This window comes from Saccoglossus kowalevskii, chromosome 8 (assembly GCF_978046115.1).
Source record: "Saccoglossus kowalevskii chromosome 8, keSacKowa6.1, whole genome shotgun sequence".
Taxonomy (NCBI): Eukaryota; Metazoa; Hemichordata; class Enteropneusta; family Harrimaniidae; genus Saccoglossus; species Saccoglossus kowalevskii.
Genome location: NC_140648.1, coordinates 33093715 through 33117188, shown reverse-complemented (window position 1 = coordinate 33117188; position 23474 = coordinate 33093715). Strand labels below are relative to the sequence as shown.

At 39.3% G+C, this 23474-nt stretch overlaps 1 protein-coding gene and 1 long non-coding RNA gene across 2 annotated transcripts; both read right to left on the bottom strand.

Annotated features, from left to right (window-relative positions):
• Positions 1 to 3978: 3978 nt before the first annotated feature.
• On the bottom strand, positions 3979 to 4813 carry LOC146739527 (uncharacterized). The gene is made up of 2 exons (XR_014930218.1): positions 4650 to 4813; positions 3979 to 4157 (listed from the first exon to the last, which is right to left on the bottom strand). It is a non-coding gene; the product is annotated as an uncharacterized LOC146739527 (long non-coding RNA).
• Positions 4814 to 5414: 601 nt separating this feature from the next.
• LOC100366756 (retinal homeobox protein Rx3-like) lies at positions 5415 to 14303 on the bottom strand. The gene is made up of 3 exons (XM_002734923.4): positions 13564 to 14303; positions 8557 to 8717; positions 5415 to 6360 (listed from the first exon to the last, which is right to left on the bottom strand). The coding sequence occupies exons 1-3, from the start codon at positions 13898 to 13900 to the stop codon at positions 5899 to 5901; spliced, it is 960 nt and encodes a 319-aa protein (XP_002734969.2). The 5' UTR covers positions 13901 to 14303; the 3' UTR covers positions 5415 to 5898.
• Between the last annotated feature and the right edge of the window lie 9171 nt (positions 14304 to 23474).

The following is a 23474-nucleotide window of genomic DNA, read 5'->3' as shown; positions in this document are numbered from 1 at the left end:
TTAATTGTTTACTTGGAACATGTATTTTTAAGTTGATTCACGATGAATATCGTGAATTATCGGGCAAAGTTGGACTACATTTACGTCCCAATGTAAAGAGCCAATGTACTGAACGTTTACTTTGCCATGATACTGCCGGGGAGTATCAACTGTTTTGAAATTATAAGATTATAATGGATCATTATATATTTGGGAGGTGGGATGGTCAATATAGTCTGACTACAAAGTTTTAAAAATAATATAAAAGTACACATGACCATATATGGTAATCTTGTACACTGATACATCCAACTTAAGCCAGTTCATGCATGCAAGCAATCAAAAAGTAATGTCAATTATTAATTGTTTTCATAATGAGTTCTGGCCAATGTCGCTACAAACCAATTTGCAAATTAATATGTTAAACAATTCGCTTTGAACAAATTACTTGAGGTTCAGGTCAATTTTGATTGAATTCCAAGATGGTGTCCAGGCCGCGTGATTGTCAAAATTAATTCTTTTTTCTTAAGAAGGTTTGGACTTTCGTGCTACATTTCAAATATCAAGTTGATCGGTTGAAGCACAGGGAGTCTAGGAACTATAATACACTGTACGCCTAGCATGTATTAGGGGCAGGGTATGGGCTGGTATCTAGTGTAGTATAAGACAAGAGATGGAAGGACAAGAGATGAAGGCTCCAGCAGATCCCGCATTTTTTTTAACTGGCAATAACAGACAAATAGAGGACGATTTCTTCGATAGGCGAATTATATTGACCTTGTCTAGTACTTCAAATTGAATTAAAGAAGCAATTACATAAGTAGCTAACATCACGGCGGGACATCGGAAAGTCGTTTCGGGCTACGCCCTCAGGCTCGCAACACCCCTCTGCCCAGAGTTGTGGAAGACTGTGAAAATAATTTTTGAACATTTCTACAAATATTTTGTCATTCACATATTCTTTTTTAAGAATCAGAATGTTTTAAGGATGAATGAAAAGTATAAATATTCGTTCTGTAAATGAATTATGCATTTGCCGCTCATCATATCAATATACAATTTTATGAATTTTGTTGAATCATAATGCTTATTGAGAATAGAGAAAAAAACGTTGTTGCCGTGGAAACGAGTTTGGCAACCCCTTCGGTTCTGAAACTTTGAAAGTAAAAGTTTGTTTACAAATGTGTTCACTACTACATCTGAGTGTCTGAATTTCACCATGTCTGTGTGATTTGGTGGATCACAGTGAAGTTCACCATACCCGTATGATGTGGTGGGTCACTGTGATGTTCACCATGCCTGTGGGATGTGGTGGGTCATACTTAAGTTCACCGTGCCTGTGTGATGTGGTGGGTCAGGGTGAAGTTCAACATGTCTGTGTGATGTGGTGTGTCAGGGTGAAGTTCACCGTGTCTATGTGATGTGGTGTGTCAGGGTGAAGTTCACCGTGCTTATGTGATGTGGTGTGTCAGGGTGAAGTTCACCGTGCCTATGTGATGTGGTGCGTCACTGTGAAGTTCAACATGTCTGCGTGATGTGGTGTGTCAGGGTGAAGTTCACCGTGCCTATGTGATGTGGTGTGCCAGGGTGAAGTTCAACATGTCTGTGTGATGTGGTGTGTCAGGGTGAAGTTCAACATGTCTGTGTGATGTGGTGTGTCAGGGTGAAGTTCACCGTGCCTATGTGATGTGGTGTGTCAGGGTGAAGTTCACTGTGCCTGTGTGATGTGGTGTGTCAGGGTGAAGTTCACCGTGCCTATGTGATGTGGTGTGTCAGGGTGAAGTTCACCGTGCCTGTGTGATGTGGTGTGTCAGGGTGAAGTTCACCGTGCCTATGTGATGTGGTGTGTCAGGGTGAAGTTCACCGTGCATGTGTGATGTGGTGGGTCACTGTGAAGTTCAACATGTCTGTGTGATGTGGTGTGTCAGGGTGAAGTTTACCGTGCCTATGTGATGTGGTGTGTCAGGGTGAAGTTCAACATGTCTGTGTGATGTGGTGTGTCAGGGTGAAGTTCACCGTGCCTATGTGATGTGGTGGGTCAGGGTGAAGTTCACCGTGCCTATGTGATGTGGTGGGTCACTGTGAAGTTCAACATGTCTGTGTGATGTGGTGTGCCAGGGTGAAGTTCAACATGTCTGTGTGATGTGGTGTGCCAGGGCGAAGTTCAACATGTCTGTGTGATGTGGTGGGTCAGGGTGAAGTTCACCGTGCCTGTGTGATGTGGTGTGTCAGGGTGAAGTTCAACATGTCTATGTGATGTGGTGTGTCAGGGTGAAGTTCAACATGTCTGTGTGATGTGGTATGTCAGGGTGAAGTTCACCGTGCATATGTGATGTGGTGTGTCAGGGTGAAGTTTACCATGTCTGTGTGATGTGGTGGGTTATGGTGAAGTTCACGCTGCCTATTTGATCTGGTGTGTCAGGGTGAAGTTCACCGTGTCTATATGATGTGGTGGGTCACTTTGAAGTTCAATATGTCTGTGTGATGTGGTGTGTCAGGGTGAAGTTCACCGTGCCTATTTGATCCGGTGTGTCAGGGTGAAGTTCACCATGCCTATGTGATTTGGTGTGTCAGGGTGAAGTTCACCGTGCCTATGTGATGTGGTGTGCCAGGGTGAGGTTCAACATGTCTGTGTGATGTGGTGTGCCAGGGTGAAGTTCACCGTGCCTATGTGATTTGGTGTGTCAGGGTGAAGTTCACCATGCCTATGTGATGTGGTGTGCCAGGGTGAAGTTCAACATGTCTGTGTGATGTGGTGTGCCAGGGTGAAATTCGCCGTGCCTGTGTGATGTGATGGGTCGAGGAGAAGTTCACCGTGCCTGTGGCATGTGACATGGGCTTGAATTGTGAACGAATTTGTATGTCAAAACGATTGACCAAATTTTCAATTTCAAGTTGAACTTGTGTGATAGGGTGCACGTGGGTCACTGTGAAGTTCACCGTTCCTGTTTGGTGTGGTGGATCATACTGAAGTTCACCGTGCATATGTGATGTGATGGGTCGAGGGGAAGTTCACCGTGCATATGTGATGTGGCGGGTCTAGGGGAAGTTCACCGTGCCTATGTGATGTGGCGGGTCTAGGGAAAGTTCACCATGTCTGTGTGATGTGGTGTATCACTGTGAAGTTCACCATGCCTATGTGATGTGGTGTGTCAGGGTGAAGTTCACCGTGCCTATTTGATCTGGTGTGTTAGGGTGAAGTTCACTGTACCTATGTGATTTGGTGTGTCAGGGTGAAGTTCACCGTGCCTATGTGATGTGGTGGGTCACTGTGAAGCTTACCATGTCTGTGTGATGTGGTGGGTTATGGTGAAGTTCACCGTGCCTGTGTGATGTGGTGAGTCACTGTGAAGCTCACCGTGCCTATGTGATGTGGTGGGTCACTGTGAAGTTCACCGTGCCTGTGTGATGTGGTGGGTCACTGTGAAGCTTACCATGTCTGTGTGATGTGGTGGGTTATGGTGAAGTTCACCGTGCCTGTGTGATGTGGTGAGTCACTGTGAAGCTCACCGTGCCTGTGTGATGTGGTGGGTCACTGTGAAGTTCACCGTGCCTGTGGGATGTGGTGAGTCACTGTGAAGCTCACCGTGCCTGTGTGATGTGGTGGGTCACTGTGAAGTTCACCGTGCCTATGTGATGTGGTGAGTCATGGTGAAGTTCACTGTGTCTGTGTAATGTGCAATCTGATTAAAATCTGATGTAGTGTACGGGCTTTAATTATTTTAGCTATAAACTTATTTTAATTTTATTACTTTTGTTATTAATGCCCTTTTATTTTATTATTTTACTTTGATTTTGATTTTGTGATTTTTTTTAATTCCGCCCTACCTACATCTGATCCGACGCCAATGTAAGTCCCGTTCAAATCTCGCGTAAGTAACAGCCAATCACAGCCCTCCTTTTATACAGGCTGTCGGTTGCTTACTTTTCAGTGTAGCGACACTCTACGGGCAATCTTTTTGTACACTATATTTTGCCCACTTGAATAAACCATTAATAGAAAATTGCTAGTATATTTTTATTTGCAAAAGAAATTCCACAGCATTTTACAATTTTTGTCATTACATTGAATATTTTTTTCACTTCCAACAAATGTGTACACTTCCAGATACATCTTCGCCAGCCAAGGTTCGTTCATTCAGTCATCGCTTCAATTTTACATCACTGAGCATAATTATCTAGAATGGAAGCAAAAAAATAAGTAAATCGTAATGATTAGAACACTGTAAACAGCTATAGTAAACAATGCAAACTGATTTTAAATTGTATAACGGTCACCGGCCCACGGCATCGACGCAGAAAATTGGAGCAAAAAATATTTCCTGATCAATTGCGTTGTGTTCCAATAAAAAATATTTTATTCCAGTCCAAATCAGCTCAATTACTTTAATAAAGAGTTATTGCATAATGTACAAAATGTTGATACAATTTGATGAATATTTACAGCTCTGCTTCAATGCCGTAGACGATGTTGGCCCGATCGTCAACAAAACATCACCCGTCTCCAGGGCAGGCGACTGGAAAAAAACACTGGTGTTCGGTCGAAACGGTGGAAACAAAATCGTCACTCCCAGAATAACTATGCAAAATAACGATCTAAAGTCAAACCATTCGAGCCACAATTTTAACATAAAAATGACTTTCGTTGCATTTGACAATGATAAACTTACCGAAAAGCCGTGTTAATCTCGGTCGCTAACGTCAGTATAATCCGCCATTTTATTTGAGTGTGTTTGCCACCCGACTCCGCCCGGTGACGTCATCATGTGCGCTATAGAAGGAGGTCTGTGATTCGTTGACTGAAATCGTCGATAGTGGGTCTCATTGAAATCTCGTTACATAGGCGTCGGATCAGATGTAGGTAGGGCGGAATTAAAAAAAATCACAAAATCAAAATCAAAGTAAAATAATAAAATAAAAGGGCATTAATAACAAAAGTAATAAAAAATAAAATTAAAATAAGTTTATAGCCAAAATAATTGTAAAGCCCGTACACTACATCAGATTTTAATCAGATTGTGTAATGTGGTGGGTCAGGGTTAAGTTCACCGTACCTATGTGATGCGGTAGGTCACTGTGGCGTGTCACGGCCTTGCGTCGTTCATCTCGCCTGTGCGATGATGTGATGGTGATGATGTGATGTTCTTCAGCGACATTTATTTAAAATGCTGAATGATGGTTCCCTGGCCTGTTCTCAACTTGTACGTAACATGTGCAATGTGTTGTGATGTAAAATAACGGAATACTTTGTAATTGTATGTATCATTTTTTTTATCAGTGAATCATGTCACATAAATGGCATCTTACACTGTTCGTAACCTGAGTCAGGATGGGGCGAACAACCAGAATAATCTAATCTAGAATCTATTAGTATTTTTTTTTTAAAAAACGTTATATTTTATTTGTCACCTTTATACCTTAATTATAATAGTAATAATAATAATAATAATAATAATAAATGTAATGATCATGCAGCACACGCAACGAAATTCATTGATGTGTATATGTGATATGTCATGATATTGCCCTCTATAGTTTACATGGAGAAAAAACAGATGAATGTCGGATACGAACATAAAGAACTGGCCGATTCTAAAGGTTGCGATGCTGTATAATAATAAACATATAAACGCCATCTATAGGTCGTTTGAGAAGTTCGTTTTGTTTTTATGGAAATTGATTAAAATTAAACGTCCTGATATTACTAATGTAAATTAACATAATATGGAGTCGCAGCAGACATTATTTTTCAGTTTCGAAACTAAATATTCAATGTATGGCGAAATTTCGAATTTCAGTACTCGACTGAATGTAACCATAGTATGCATTATTATTGTCTTCAAACTTTTACGACCTTGAACTAACAACGTGGAACTGGAACCCAATTTACCACATAATGAGTAAGTGATATTGTAATTATCAGCAGACTACGACAATCGGCGATGTTCTGTTCCTGTCGTCTTTATTTTCGGCAACGTTCGTTATTTCTTTACTCAAATTCTCCACACTGAATGACCCTATGACGTCACGGTTATTGTGTGTCTCTAACTCAGACATATACAGTTTCGCTTTTTGCCTCAAAGTGGCAATACTTGAGTTTCGTCGATCATCGGATTCTATTGTTAGCGGGTTAATTCTTTCCTCCAATTTACTGCAATTGTCAGATGCTTTCAAAATATCGACAAATGGGGGCGCTAAGTGTGGCTTCTCGCCGTCGCTTCTGGATCCCGGCCATGGAAATTCTTTTGGGGTTGTCGTTTTTTCGCTGCAGGCTTCTTTTAAGGGCCTGGGAATTTTTGATGGTCCTGTCTTTGATGTGACATCTTTTCCCTGTATTTTCATTTGTCTTCGTTCTTTTGCTCTCCTATTTTGAAACCACACCTACAACAAAACAGCATTATCATGTTAAGATGGTGTGAACTTCAATCCTCAGCTGGCTACCCACAAAGTTACATGGTCGTACTAACTTTTCTCAATTTCGTATAATTTGGACCACAACTACGTGATTCTTACTATACGTACATTGTTTTTTTTATTACCGGCTATATTCACAGTATACAATGTGTGTGTTGGGGGGGGGGGGTCTTTCTCGCTTACTGAAAACAACGGCTATCCTATGTAAGTGTTTATCGCTCTGGTGTGTCCTGTTTTATAGCTTAACATTTCCGCGTTCGAATGTCTATTTAAAAAACAATATATGAATGAATGAATGAATGAATGAATGAATGAATGAATGAATGAATGAATGAATGAATATGAATGAATGAATGAATGAAAAGCTGTCAAACATAAGCTTCCGATGATACAGTTTAACAAACGATTGAAACGACTCGGACTCATTTAAATACACTTGCATTAGTACTAGTATTTCTTTACAAAATTATTTCATGGTTTTCCGTGGGATGTTCAGCACATATTCTAGTTTCACATCTACTGTGATCTTTAAATTAACAGAGAGTCATATTGCATCATAGTTGTGTAACTTTGCACTTAAGTAAATCCTGCCACTGTATTCCGGGAAAGTTCCGTATAATTAATGCTTCTAATAGTAAGCTGATTACGGGTCATTCAATCATTCCGTCAGTGGAAATAACGACATCGCACTCTCTACTGGGTGGGGGCGGAGATGATTTATGTATTAATAAAGTCGCAAATGGATGCTATTCAAACAATGTTAAAGTTTAATTTTTAAGAAAAGTGATCACATTAATAAAAAACAAGAAGACAGGATCCTGCTAGTGTCTTTGACATCTCTCCGATTCAGTGACTGGCGTACCTTTGCACCTGTGTAAAATACTACTCGGCTTTCCATGAGTACCACACTCTGACCAACGAGGAGTGCCTAAGTGTTCAGCACTGTGCATTTCATCCAGACTGTAACTGTATACTTACAAAAAACGACATTCGACCATGACACTAGGGGTCAAATAAGAGACATAATTTACCTCCAAAAGCTAGTTTTTATTGTCAAATTACAATGCAGTAAATCTGCGCGTGTCGATAGCAAAGTGTGTGTTTACAGATACTCGAATGTTAAAAATTAGAACTGTACGTCGTATACTTTTTTTTCTTTTGAAACACGCATGGCCTGTCACGGGAAAACGTGCGACGCGGCAAAAAACATACCTCCTCTTTTTGGTTGAACTAAAATTTATAAAGTCCTTAAGATAACAGCGTGAGGATAGCCTTTTGAATCTGTCACAAACTCTCGGCACCTCTAAGTCCGCCAATTTATATATTCCTTTCATCAAAGGCATTAGAACAGTCGCGACAATAGATCCTTCTCCGCGCCCAACATGGGACGAACAAATATTTACTACCGTCGGTTGGGACGGAGCAAACAAGCAAATACGACGGAGAAAGCGAATTAGCCGGTGACCACTTGAGGGTGAGATTAATTAACTCTGGGAAACTGTTATTAATCAGTTGGGTAAACAGCAAACACTTGTAACGACGGAAACTCGTATTGATCTCATCACGGTACTGACAAATGGAACCACAATCATGAAACGTATGAATTGTGAAAGACATTTCGAGCGGGGAAAGAACGGTTATAAATTTAAACCACCAGTATGTGGGAACGATCCTCTCACATTCGCTTATGCTATTTTTCGTAATTAGTTTGATTGGCGGTATCGCATTGAACTGTTTTAGCTCCTTGCACTCCATCCATGTCAGCGTTGAATCTAGTTAATGCGCTTCAACTGTTACAGTAGCGGTAGTTTTAAAACAGCTCTCATCTTTTCCGTCAATAAAAATCCAATATCGCCTGAATTTAATTGCTTACCATGATTCGGGCGGCACTGATCACGCTCGCCGAATATGTTCTTGTCCACAAACATATATATATATATAAATAATCGCTTTGTACCGTTTATTCCATATATATATTATCTTACTACTAGTGAATACAAATCGGCAGGTAATAGTAAAATTACACACCGTCCCCACACATCGAGTATCACCTTCTAATTGGAGTCGTGGAAAGAGCATATATTCGGAAAGATTCGTAAAAGTTTAATGCTATTTGTACAGTGTTATACATATAAACGACATTAGTTGGTGACATTATCTTACCTGTACACGTGCTTCAATCAGGTCCAACTTCAACGCTAATGCTTCCCTCATGAATATGTCCGGATAGTGTGTAGTTTGGAAGGCTTTCTCTAGCTCTTCTAGTTGCCATGCGCTATAGTTAGCGCGATTTCTGCGTTGTTTTATTGGCTTATTCTCCTCCGCTGAAATGATGTAAGAAAAGTGACAAAAATCAATATCTTTCAGTGCATGTTATATAATATTTAACTAAATGCGTTAGTGCCCGTATGTACACACGCCAGTATGATGATATAAACGTACTAGTAGACGGGGTTGATGTCTTAATGGATGGACAGGTAGCATACAAACATTTGGTTGTAAATTGCAACGACAAGGGCACTCATTAATCAAATTTTGATATTTGCAGTTTGATTCAAGTCTTAAATTCTTTAAGAATATATATCAAATTTGTTTCAGACACGTGCCAGTTTTGAAAGCTACGTACAATGTTTTTACTCGGTTGCCCCCCCCCCCCCCCATGATGCCCCCCCCCATGATGTCTGTATTTCACACCGCCGTACTAACAAAAGAGTTTACACTGAAAACAACGCTAATGATAACGCATGCAAGTGTAAAAAAATTCTGATTATTTTGAGTGAGGTGATGTAAATTCTCGAGTTGTTTTCTGTTGAAACATACACCAGACATGTTGAGTTTCCCTTACCCCAACACGCCCAGGTTTCGTGTAAATATAATAACACACACAAGCCCACTCGTCTCGAGTAGAGCCAAGTGTCAACAACGCCTGTGAATTAAAGGATGTGAGAAACGCACTAGGGAGAATTAGTCAAATGTCGATGTCCCGCCAAGGCTGTCGTAGAACAAATCGTTAGTTTTAATGGGGTAATGTTACTGTATTGTTGTAACGATACCGACAATATGGTTTTTATTAGCACTATCGATTAATACCACCCACAGTGTGAAATGAGCTATCACACTAACGCCGAGGATGTTTCTGTTTTTCCAGCACCATTGATACCACCGTAGGTGTTCTCCGTCGTGCACAGTGATTGGAAATTGCGATGGGTATACGATGGGTAGGGGTTGTGATAATTTCAATTACGGGTACTGCATTAGATGGGTATCAAGAAGACAAAACATGGAGTGGTTATTACAAACGGGTAGGGTAGTGCATCTTGCAGAAACAAACGTGTATTTGCATTCTACCAAAGTAACGTAACGTCGGTGGGCTGATATGACGTCAATGCAAGACCGCCATGGCAAACACAGAGGTCGCCCAATGAAAGCAAAATAACAAACATCGAGATAATTTCAAATTAAAAGTACTTAAGGCATCATCCGAGCGCTGCAGAGTGAGTCAAGTTTATTTTGACAGGCGGGGTGAGAAGATGAGTGTTTGTTTCTCCGGGGAGAATGCAATGAGAAACGATCGCTGTGTTTGTACACGAATAACAAGTCAACTGAAAAATAAATTAGTACATATTGAGATAAAAAAGAACGACGTATGCTTCGGAACAGTTTATACAAAATTTTATATCATATTCTATTGAAAATGAGTAGTGTTATTATTTGTGACATTGTCTTTGGGATTGGGGTTGTTTTTAGATTTGCCAGCAATATTCCCAAGTAACGTCGTGTCTGCACTAATATGTTCGGTGTTACCGGAGGCAATCCCGACAGCAAAAAGTTCCCACGGAGTCTGCCTTAAAACCCATATGATGTATTGTATCTGTCATCATCAGTTTCAGAGAGTTTACCCTTATCAGTGTAATCTCATCAACAAGTATATTGATTTAATTATCTAAATATCTTAAGATTCTAGCAAATATCAACATAGTAGGTTGTTTCTTTTCATATTAGAGTAAACATAACAGGAATTGATGGCGTCAGGAATAACCGAGAAGCAACCTCATTCGAGACATGCACGTGCAGCTCCATTCTAAGAAGTCCACAAAAGCTAAACGGGACGGGTAGGTTCGGGTCTGAACTGGGATAAGGTGGGCTAATGACATTTGATGAATGCCTCGGACCAGGGGCTGATTTTGGAAAATATCGGTAATTTCGAAAAAAAATATTACACAATGCGGATCGAAAGCCGCGTATATAGTTAGAGATGTGTTGAGTCGTACAGTGTGGCTACGTCGCCTTGTGAGACGAAGTGGTGAAACGTAAGGAACGGTGGTATACCCGACTTTAACGAGAAGACTGGATATTGCCACTGTGAGATATGGAATTACTATGCAAGCTAATTTCCTCAATTATTAAACTCATAAAAGCATTGTTCAAATATGTCTCTCTCCGTTCCCCTTCTCACTCGATTCATCGACAGCCATTCATCTAAGCCAATCATTACGCATCTTACGAATGTCTACACTATGTCAGACAGAGGGTACTTGGGAACTGTCTCCGCTGTCAACACAGGGTAGGGCTTGAAAGCAGTTATTTCATGTTAAATGATCGCACATTTTCAAGACGACGCCTTCGGTGAACACGCCGTCTTTTCACAATACTAGTATGTGCTACCCACTTATTCAACCTAACAACCGTCGACACTCTGGAATATAGCAAGAATATATATAATGAGAATAAACTGTCATTTTTTCCGATTATCACTGGTAGGTAAATATACGTTGAACAAACAACGGAACACGGCAGCATTTCGTCGTCAACTTGAATCAGACGACTAAACATTAAACAAATAAAGTGCAACACACATTCGATAATGGTAGAATCAAACATGTTTCAAATGAAAGTTAAGTGAAAACTTACTAGATGTAAACATTACATTTTAACAGCTGTATCATAACGGCAACATAAAAACTATGCCTAATATAGAGGTACACGTACCTAATTTTGCAATGTAGGGCGGTCGGCTTTGCTAATATGCTTGCACGAGTCTTGTTTTATCTTATTAATATACTTTTTTTTTAATTTTAAAAATCTATCATTGAGACTGAAAGAAAACTTAGTTCCAACCGTCTGGTTATGTTAACTAATTACCAAGTACTGTGATTACCTACTAGAGTTTTCTATATGTAATATATATATATATATATTATTACATGTTTTAGTATCCATGTAATTGCGTTATTCGAATGTGGCCTGATACTAGTGCATGTTCAACAACACTGTTAAGGTTAATTTTCCTGTTATTTGATCGCTGTTTTTTTCCGCCAGGTATACTTTGATTATGATGTTACATGTTATATTCTTGTGAAACGGAGTTTAATAGTCTCCCCTGCCACAAGCACGATAACCACAACCACCACCACAAGATGCGTGGGCATTTCATTTTAGATGAAACAAACTCAGGTCAATTTTATTCCAGTTAATTATATTTAATTTCGGTAGCTCCTCAAGTAGCTAGTACTTATTTACAAGAAGGCCGAAAGAAAAGAACAATATATACATAACAACACTTTACACGACAACATACACAAAATAGCAGTACTTGTAAATATAAAATTACACAAAATATAAAATTCAATTTAAGTATTTCGCATACACAGGTTTTCAAATGACGTGACAGTGGGGAAATACTTAATATTAGATGGGTATGGATTCCATAAGTGCGACCGGTGTAGCTAAAACTATATATCATATAATGCGTTCTGATTTCAACAGGGTGGTTTTGAGATGAAGATCTCTGTATCTGTGCATTTGGTCATTGGTTGTGAATCTTGTTAACAGATGGAGCATCCCCATTCATGAATTTATAGTGTGGCCTGGTGCAAATGTCTTCTATTACTTAAACTAAGCATGTCAACTGAATTGTTAAACATGTCGTTTCTATGTGTGACTATATTCACCCCAGAATTATTCAACCTGCTTGATTCAGGAGTACCTTCAGCCTGTGAGGGCTACCAGCATCGGTAATATTAATTAACTATCACACTGATACAAATCTACTAAAACAGTTGAAAGAAATGAGCGCGGAACAAAGCGTCCAATTATTACTTACAATCGTCTTACATATCATATGTATGTTATGTTTTCATAATAAAGTGACCAAGACACTTAAAACTTTCAACTTCTGTTATGGAATTTCCCTTGCATGTTTTATTAAATCACGTAGACTAGCATTTGTTTCTACCTTACGCAATGGCCATCATAAATTCCGTTTTTGCTACGTTTGAACTTGGTATATGTTTATCAAATTACGGTGACAAATTTATAAGGTATTACGTAATGTTATGCTGCACTTCATCTGCGAGGTCGCAGTATAATCAAAATTTGTGTCACCAGCGTACATATTAATATTCGAATTATGAACAGCGTTCATTGTGTACCTTACTGTTTAAAAAATAATAAAGAACGAGGTATGGCCTCCGTGGAACCGCTATTTTAATTTCTTTAACTCAACAAAAATTACTGAAAAAAAATTGTTAAAGATTAAATCAAATTGAAGTTACAACATCATAACCTGTAACCACGTCGTATGATACTTTCTCTGTTTATTACATACGTATATTATTAAAATGAAACGAACAATAGCAATTAGCATAATTGATTTGTTTAAGTAATTACTTTTTGTTATTTCCAAAACAAAATAAGTTTACGGCTTTACATTTAATCTGTTGCCTGACTTGGCGAAAGTGTTTTTCCCTCTATACGATTTTTTGTTTTGCTTGAATGAATTTTTTTTCCATGTGTATGAAACGCAAACGTTAGTTTAAAACGACACGGTTGAGATCCGTTGATGACCGATCCCAGCCGTGAAGACTGCGTTCACACACAGTTATCCGTGGGAAACCGACAACTTGCACATAACATGAGTCGGTGGAGGTGATGAAACTCATGTCCGGTGTAACTAACGGATGTCGTCACCGTGTGTACGTATGTGGAAGAAAGTTTACAGGAAAATACAATAACATAAGAAAAAGCATAAACAAAAGTTAATTAAATCAGCAAATTTGCCTCAGGTTCTATTGTAGGTTTTCAGTGTCCATTTCAATTACACACTATCTACCCACCCGTGTAATTAAATTAATTACCATCGTCGGTGTATGCGATAAACAAACCTCTCACCTGAATACTCGGTTGCTCCGGTAAGACCGGCCGCTTGGGATGCCATCATCAGCGCCTGTCGACAAGGTTCCGACGGTACATAGTTAGGGCTCAGCATACTCTGGTAGGGACACATGGGCCCCGGGGAATACAGAGCTGATGTGGCCGCGGCCGCTGCTAGGATGTCAAAATCGGCGCTACATCTGGCTGCATTGGCCAATGTCCCAATGGGGAGACCGAAAGCGTTAGAGGCGGCGAATGACTGAAAATTGGCCGTCAGTGGCGGAGTGTATGGCGGACTGCCGAATATGGCCGGGTTCATCTTGATAGTTTTGCCGTGATATTGTAGTTCCCACATCAAACACTCTTTTCGCTCGGTCTCGGTGGTTGGTCTCAGTGGAGGAAAGTAAACAATGCGTATTTTTTGTTACACCGTCTAAAATAAGTAATGCAACGGTGGCGATCCCGTGGTCACGTGACCTCACTCAAACGTCAACAGTCAGTACTCAGTTTGACGGGAACATAGTTCACCGACCGACCGACTCCGATCAAAACGTCCAAATCTCACGTTTATCGTGCCTACCCCGTGATGATCGTGCGGCCTTTCTCAGCTGATTAGCAGTGAACCACCGTGAGGGCAGTCCGGATTACCGTCGGTCTGACGCCAGTGACAGGTGGTGCGCTGAACATACCCATTGGCTTATGGCCCCATGTTTCACAGTGGCACCATTCCGCCGCGTTAAGATTGACACTCGAAGCCGACGAGAGTATGCAATTAATCAACCTGCGCTGGTGTAACACTGTACACCAAGTCATTGCTTAACATGAGGGGGACATTCGACATTCCAGTATCGCCGGATTTTTTAATCAAGTCGTTGGTACGCTCTAGTTGTGTTGGTCTTTTAACTTTAAAAAATGTGATCCATCACCAAAAAGGTATCGGCTTAACGGTGGAAAGTGATACACTAACGTTTCTGGTGTGCATACCGTATCGTTGCGCAGAGAGTTCTGAAAATGCGGAGTGGGAAATCAACATACTAAAATTAGATTGCGGAAAAAATTTATTTCAAAAGTTTAAAATTCTGAAAGTACGAGTGATGTGGGACAAAAGTTCCCGTAACAAGTAATAGCGGACATCTTCAGTCCGCGGCTCTGTGTTTGTACTACTTTAAATTCTAGCTCGAAAACTTAATATTCACACAAATTTCAACATACGGTCACAAAATCCTCGTCCCTCCTACTCTACCTTGCCCCTAGGACATAAATGGATTGTGCCTAATACAATAACTATATAGCTGGAAATAAATAAATCAAGGTAATTCTACAAAGAAATAATTCAAAATAATAATTGCCTATGAATATATTAAACTATTACAAGTATCTCAGTATAGCGTAATTGTTATTGGCCTTCAGTGAGATACGTGTGTTTTGCGGGCGAGGAGAGACGTACGCTCGTCCAGCTACATTCCGCCGGGTGTCCCACTAACTGCTTATCGCATCGGTGTGTTTGTCCTTAGTACGAGGATTATTTATTTAAATTCTCTTCAATGCCGCTGGATTTTCGCAGATAGGATTACTATATCGAGCCTTAATCAAATAGGTATTACTGAACTACCCGCGGTCTTTGATTGATCGTTCCAATATTTGTGTTGTTACTTTTTAACTTTCGAACCAGGATCTTTCATGATTATTCAGTGTTATTTATTAACCCATGAGGCATCGCGGTATTTGAAAAAGAAGTGAATACATTTCACCATTATAAAGTTTACTCAAAGTTGCCGGTCAAACAAGTTGCAAGTTAATACATCAATTCTTCTTCTTTTTTCAAGAAAACAGGACTATCAATATTTGACAATACCAAGCGATCAGGGAGGGCAAATCGCCCGAGATCGAGGACCAAATTTCGTGAAATCGAAAGCGGACGAACGAACGGTTAAAGATAGTGTGAGGACATTTATTGCACAAAATGTTTGATCTAATGTTTTCATTGTTCGGGGAGAAAGGACTAACAGTTCGAACAGGTAACTCTGAGTTGAATTCCAAATTATTACAAAAAAACGCGTTATACTATTCTCTCTTCAGGGGTGCACGCGCGCCAGGTGCCCCCTCCCCTTTCAGTCCGCAAAAAATTGACAAATCAATTGACACACCTAGCCCACCGGAGGTCTAATTCGGCCACGTCAATAGGAGCGCGCGCCCCCTTACAGAATTTTTGGATCCGCCAGTGGAGTGTACCTCTATGTAACGACCAATACGAAGCGGCTATGTATATAATGAAGTCAGGACTTAGGCAATGCACACTCATTTACAATAGAGGGACTGTGAATATATACACAGTGTCTGTTTCGTGGGCTTTTTTTCCTTCTGTATCAACCACACCGTGTTTTGTTGGATACGTGTGTCTTCTAAAAATGTCTCCCAACAACAGCATTTCAACCAGGTATTCTTGGTACCACACGTGTTTATAATCTTTAAAAGTAGTGGGCCAAGAAAACCTAATTATCGCACTAGATTTCATTCCCTATCTTTCCGTTGACATCTAATGTAATTTCTCTAGACACATTGACTTTCATTCCAAATTTCTCTTAAAGTTCAATTCAAATTTTCAGTTAGGACTTTGAGCTAATTTTATAAATAATTTCACATGCTTTAATCCTTCGACGGCCGGAAACACAGTGACCTTATATAAAATACACCTCTTTGCTTTCAAAATTGTGCGCATATTTTTGGTTTTTTGGATTGTTTAATTTTGTTAAATATTGTCTTCCAAAATTTGATTTTGAATACCATAACAGCAAAGAATGGTTAAACACATTTTTCCCCAAATGTTCATTCTTAATAACAGCTGGATTATCAAAAACAAGTAAGACGATGCAATACCGCACACCGAACTTTAATGCTAACTCTATAACTGTGACTTCTGTAACCACTGTAGCTTTGACTAAACATTATACCTCCATGGACTGAACTGCAACGGTCGCACGCAACATACATTTTAGTTAACATTCAACTGTAATCATTATACTAAACTTTTCGATTTGCTACTGTAAATGACGACGAATGAACCGTAAATTCATAAAAACACGCGACTCAACAGTGTCGCTTTCAAAAGTACAACGTGTAAGTGGCGTAGAATTAGTGTTCAATACTTCGTAAGATGCGGTCATATTCGATGAACGGCCGTGGGGATAAATGCTTCTGTTTTACCACTATTATTTTCAGGACCTTGCTTATACATTAGTATCGTCCATGATGCAAACACAACTATGTACTTAACTACTATGACTACGTCACTAGACTGACACAGTGTAACAAATCAGTAAGGACAATCTGCAACTGAAACCATGAATAGGTCCTGGTACGACACGGATTTCGGTTGTCTCAATAATATGTAGAGCTAATTACTGGACAAAGCCCACTTAAAAGCTCCTGTTATATAGATTGGTTCTGTTACAAAAAAAGGGTTCAGTGTTTTCAGGTTGATTAATAGCGGCAATTCGAGCCGGTGTAATACCGCAAAATAGACTTGTGGGAAACAGTGTTACTAAACAACGGTCGCAAAGCCGATACTCCGAGCCTCTGTTGTGTAGATGGTCATCGAACGAGTCAGTTTGGAAAACCCCCTGGCCCGCGTCAAAAACAGCAACTCGACACCCACCCATCTCAGTTAAACAAATTGATACAGTTTTGTTGCAACACCAATTAAAAAATTAACAGAATATAACAACAATGACGGTAGTAAGGCCACCCAGGGACGAGCAACCCGAGATGGATGCGAATGCGAAGATTGACGCTCTTCGTGGCGCACAAACAAGAAAAAAAAGTTGATCGGATTTCGAAACGTATTTTCCCCGCTGCTCAGTTCCGCTGGAGTGACATTGAACGATTTATTTGTATACCAGAGAAATCTGACAGCTATTCCTTTACTATTTTCTCATTAGTTTAGTACCTATGTAAACAATTTGAAAATGCGGAGTATTGTAACCGCGTGAAGGGTCATTACTTTCGACAAGCGGTATCTCTTTCAATAAAGTCCATGGTGTATTTACGGTAAGCACCAGCTCTCGCATATCTGTGACGTTGTAATTCACGGCGAAGTACGAAAAGTCACTTTCATACTACTTTCACTAGCGAAAGGGTTCTTGTTTGTCTTTCTCGCGATTGTCAATCAGTACCCTTGGGGCAGTGCGTTGCAGGTATGTCCTAAGTAAACTATATTATAGATTTGTCCAAGCAATGTCTTTTCTTTAAAAAAAATCAAATTCATTCACATGAAACAACATTCAGAAGAACATGATCAATAACAAAACATGTTTCTGCCTTTCTCTCTCCGGCTGAATTTGGGGTTACGTTATAACGTCGATGGACTGCTGCTTGCCTGACTGACACCTACGGCTACTACACTGCGCTCCGTCCAACCACGAGATTCAGAACAACCTCAATGCACTGCAACGTATGTTTTGGGTTGGGACTTATTCCAAATTGGCAACAATAAGTTAAAAGGAATCGCGTAACATTAACTTTAATTAGGCTTTCAGTAGCGACACCCGATCACCGCTTGCCAGGCCCTGTAAATGAAAACACTGTAAACAGAGTGGAGGGTCTCGGACACTCGGAACCCACGCGGAGCTGAGTGGTAAATACCAGCAAGTATAAGATTGGTTGAAGAATGACCTGTCAGATAAGAGCGGTTTTCACAAAGTGTTTTTTTGTGAATTCGGTATCATTCGCAACTATCACCATCGAGGGATAATACCAAATTGGGCACCGGACCATTCATTGCTTGTAGCTTTTTCAAGCGCTTCACCGACCACCTGCATTGAGTTGTCAATAACTATATATCTTCCTATCGTAGGGAAATGACAACATTTGATGATCTCATTAGGAAAGTAAAACCATATCTTCACGACTCGTACATTTTAACTGAAACATATGCAATGTACGTGTTTAAAGGAATATTACATTGTGTCCCTAAATGTGTATTCAGATACAGTCATATTATAACACAGATCAAACATAAGCGATGCTACTTGTAGATTAAAGAGTAAATCTTAAACTGCCAAACGCGGTGATTACTTTCCAAATTGGACACTTGTTAGATTTCGTGTCTAATTTACCCGGGTTACCATAGACACATAATACTGCCCACTCGCATTCATAGACTTTACGTCTCCATCTATTCACTGGTCACTGGCATCCAAGTGACACCGCGGAGCAGTAGCCATATAATTACATACGGCGTTCGGTTTCCCCATCCATGTCATTTACCTGTGACAGCAAAACAACGCAAATAGAAACGACACGGTAACCCGACCCGGTACGAGCATCCGCGATTGGACACGAAGGTAACCCAAATCCATCCACCTGCACTGACACCCTGCTTCTTAGATTCCCAGCTCGGCATGGGAAATTGTGTTCTTGTGAAAACAGGCTCGTTGGCCGATACGAATTTACATGTGTATGAACGCTGTAGCGGCCTTGTCTTACACCTCGTTTCGCCGTTTGAAATTGGATAATTTGTAGACCGATACGCACCGGGTAAAGTTAGATTATCGGAGAAAGGTGGTTTCAAGTATTTTGTAAACTACATAATACGCTTAAGCCTCATTGTGTGCTTGTATTACTGGGGTCTTCACGGTCAACGACTGCAATATGTGTTTCTGTACGCCTTGAATTGGCATTGCACGTACATTTCTTTCTCGCATACCGCATAAGGAAAACACGTTATCGGGTGATCAAGCACTCGTCTTAAACAAGATTTAAAATAGTTTCAATTTACGTGCAAAAATTGTTTTCTGATCATTGCAAAAGTAGTTTTCACTCAAAAATTCCGACAAATTGAAGGAATTATTGCACACACATTTAGTGTTTATATTTTGCGTTACAGTAGCTAAAATATACACTGACACATTGGCACTAGAGAAGATCTTTGCTTACACCGGAGCACTAGTGACGATTAAGTCACAAGCTCAAATTTGCAAAAAAATGCACGTAGTTATATGCAATCATGGTTCGAATAGAGATTTATATACGGAATGGAAACAGTCTAGCCCGAGTGAAACCGACATGATTTACATTCCTGATAATCATGTTTATTTCAGTACATACTAATGAATGAGTGTTCAAATTGGCGGTGTTTGGCATTAAGACATGCATAGGCTGTGTGTGAGCGTGATCATGGCACGCACCGTCAAGGTATGTGCCAGTTTCAATTTTCTAGATTCCAGTCCCTTTAAAAAGTCGACACAATCGACATTCAGTATCCAAATCATCGGTGACGTTAGTCCACGATTTATAAGTGATGTCTATACAACAATAACAACAATTGTATATCACACACGTTCAAGGAGTTTACTGTCATTTGGAATTCAGGTATCACGTGATCATTTGCGTCATAATACCAACGTCTCGTAAATGATCTCGCGATATTATGCCGCGATTATTCTCCAGTGTGAATGATATGGCTATCAAGTAAAGTGTGAGTCGATTTACGCAAGGCATACACTTATTTTAAAATAATAATGAACATTTGCCGTCATATCGTTTTGCTAATGTCAAGTCAATTGTACATGTACTATACTACACATCCCAAAGGACAAATAAGTGGATTTCTAGTTGTTCAACTTCTCGTGCCTAACACCGCAACTGCGTTAATTTCGACATTGTGAAACTGTCTTGTTTTTATACAGAAAAATATCGTATTTTCAACAAGTAAAATCATATTTATTAAACTTATTGTTCATGCATGTGTTGTTGAACCTTCTACATAGTTTGTAATTCTATTCAGCTTCTTAAAAGGCAAAAATATAGAGAATGTAGCTATAGAATATAATTACCTTATTTTCTGTAATGGTTTTGTGTAATCGGCAATTATGGAAATTATTCACTCGTGCACAGGGAATACATTTCGTTATGAGTTATTCTTAATATAAGTTTCTGAATAATCTTGTCAAAGTCAGGTTTTTCGGGATTTTCTTCTAAAAACGAAAGAATTTCACAATGTCTAAAACGGAAAGTCTTTATCGTAGTGTTTACCTGTAAAAACTAACCCAATTTGACTGGATACTTAAAGTAAAAGCAACTTAGTGTTTTGTTTTATGCTACTATCCAAATGTATTTTTCCGCTACTTTAAATTCATGTATATTTATATTTTTCATAATTATCTTTATTTTGTATACTTTTATAACTGTATTTTCACTCCAATGTTTCGATGTCATAGGCATATAACTTATGCATATAACTTATATATATAACATTGAAATCAGTTCTTGTTTCAAGGCTGGCTTGTTTTAGTAAATACATTTCACAAACAAACAGTGTGGTCTGATATATTTGACACTGCCTTCGCATTGAAAGAGATCGTGGTGTAATTGAGAGAGACGAACGTATTTGCCCTCTTTGTGACATAGATGAAATTGAAAATGAGTTTCACTTTCTCCGTGTTTGCCCATATTACCATGAATTGCGAACCTCGTACTTACCCAATACATTTTATAATACCCAGTCTTTTGATAAATTTATAGAACTTGTTACTTCAAGTTCTCAAAATTCTGACATTTTACAACCACTGGCTACATACATCTTTCATGCATTGAAACTTGGGAACGAGATATGTGATTTTATTTAAGTATCTTCTTGTACATGTAAAGTGTTTTTATTTTTCGAATATTCTACTTGTACATGTAAATACTTTTATGGGCTGATGGCCTTGAATTTGTAAACCATTGATAACAATAACGGCCTGATATGTTTGACGCGATATTGGTTGTGGTGGGAATTGGCGTTGTAACTAGTCACTGCTTGGACGGTGTATTATTATTATTACTCACAAATACAATGTGCGAGACAAAAACAATAACCATATTTCAGAAACCTATATATTTTTTTTATATATATTTTTTGTTATTTTGAAACACGCGGGATCGAATCAGTTGGATGGATAGTGAGAAAAGACTGCACGTTCTCGTTAATTTAAACGAATATGTGTAATGTAAACGATGTATTCCGAGTAGTTTCTTTTAAAATACATATAATTGGGATACAATAAAGAACCTGCAAAGTTCTATGGACGGACAATGGGAAGTATTAGAGTAAATGTATTAACATATGTTTTGAATATAACCTGTGAGTGATCTTGAAAAAAAAAACCATACGCACAGACCCCGGATGGAAACGAGTCGTGCTTATAGAAAGACCGTCAAAATTGTCAAATGACCAGAAATGACGTCACGAGCCAACTTGAACAACTACGGCTAAGCAATGCATCATACAATAATGTACTGATAATTATAACGTACCTGATTTCCGGGTAACTTGGAAGGTGAATTGCCATGCATCAATCTGTTTGTTATACATTTGTGCAGTGTAACAACAGCGTTGATTTGTATAATTGTTACACTTCACCTGAGCTTACATGGTACTTACTTCACATATGTGTATCGAAATACAATATTTAAAGCCCGTGAAAGTATATTTATTTTCTGCGAATGCACAACTATTCATCGCGGATATTGGTTGTGTGAATGGTATATGTTTCCCGTGTTGTTGCCGATGTGTATGGATTTCTGTTGCTTTTACGGTCTGAACGCCTGGCAATTGTGTTCAAATATTACGCTTGTCCATTCTGAAATTATGTACGAAAATTGTCAATCTGTTTTCTTGGTGGCATTGGCAGAAGGAGAAAATAAACAGACATCAACTTAAATGCATAAGTGTTGTGAAATGGTAGTACAGTGTTTCTATTACCCCAATCGCACCACGCCAGGGGATGGATGTGGATGTAAGGCGGAAGTGTTTGGAAATTGTAGTACAGTGTTTCTATTACCCCAATCGCACCACGCCAGGGGGTGGATGTGGATGTAAGGCGGAAGTGTTTGGAAATACGGCGTTCTATAATACTCGTTCCCCTATTAGCTTGTATTCACATTATCTGCTTATACGAGGTGACAAAGTATTATTATTAACTGGTCGTCTTTTGTCACACATTTGCGCTGTATTTATAATTGGCCGCTGGAGGGATGGTTGGCGCGAGTTGATGCGCCCTCACCGATCATTAATCATGAGTTGGTGTGGCTGGGTAGGTGTTATGCAGGTTTCTCACACTATTCATCGTTCACGTTACATAGAACGTACTCTATCACGTGAACTTACTGCGTCACAAATAAATATAACATATCGAAACTATGCTGTTGCATCATGTGCCAACATTTAGCTGCAGCCCCCTCGAGGCCCTCTATCGACATATTGTAGAAAATACGTAATACAGCAATGGAATTCACCACAAGGTTTAAATCGGTCATGTTGTTTTTAACTCGTATATACTATCAACCAGTTAACTTCCTCTATCTGTCAGACATTTCCAACGAGAGAAATAACATAATAATAATTGTAAATCGTTAAAAAAAGCACAAAATATTCTGAGGAATATCAATTAAATTCCTTTGACTGGCAATGTACCAATTTCTGCAACAGAAATACTAATCCGCCTTGACGTAAACTCCTATTCCAGCATTCGAGAGGTTGGTCCAACGAATCGTATATTGTTGTAATTGATAGAGGGCGTTGTATAACGAATTAATTTATTTATGGGAAATGAAAAATGAGGGAAATGTATCAGAGTCCATGACAACGGGAAAATTCAAACGTCTTAACTGTAATACACATTAGGGATAAGCTCATTACACACTCGTGAAGATGGGATGTACCGTACAGAAAAATAAAACATGTGTATGTTTAAAACAAAATGATGATATGCGCTGGGTATGGTTTATCGAAAACTAAAAAGTGTTGTTCGCGCATACATAAAGCATGATAATAAATATCGAAATCAGAATGACTTGAACACTGAATAACTGGTACATAATGATGACATAATGGTTAGCATGTCTGCCTAGCAACTGGGAGATTGTTGACTATGTTTCCGACCCCCCCC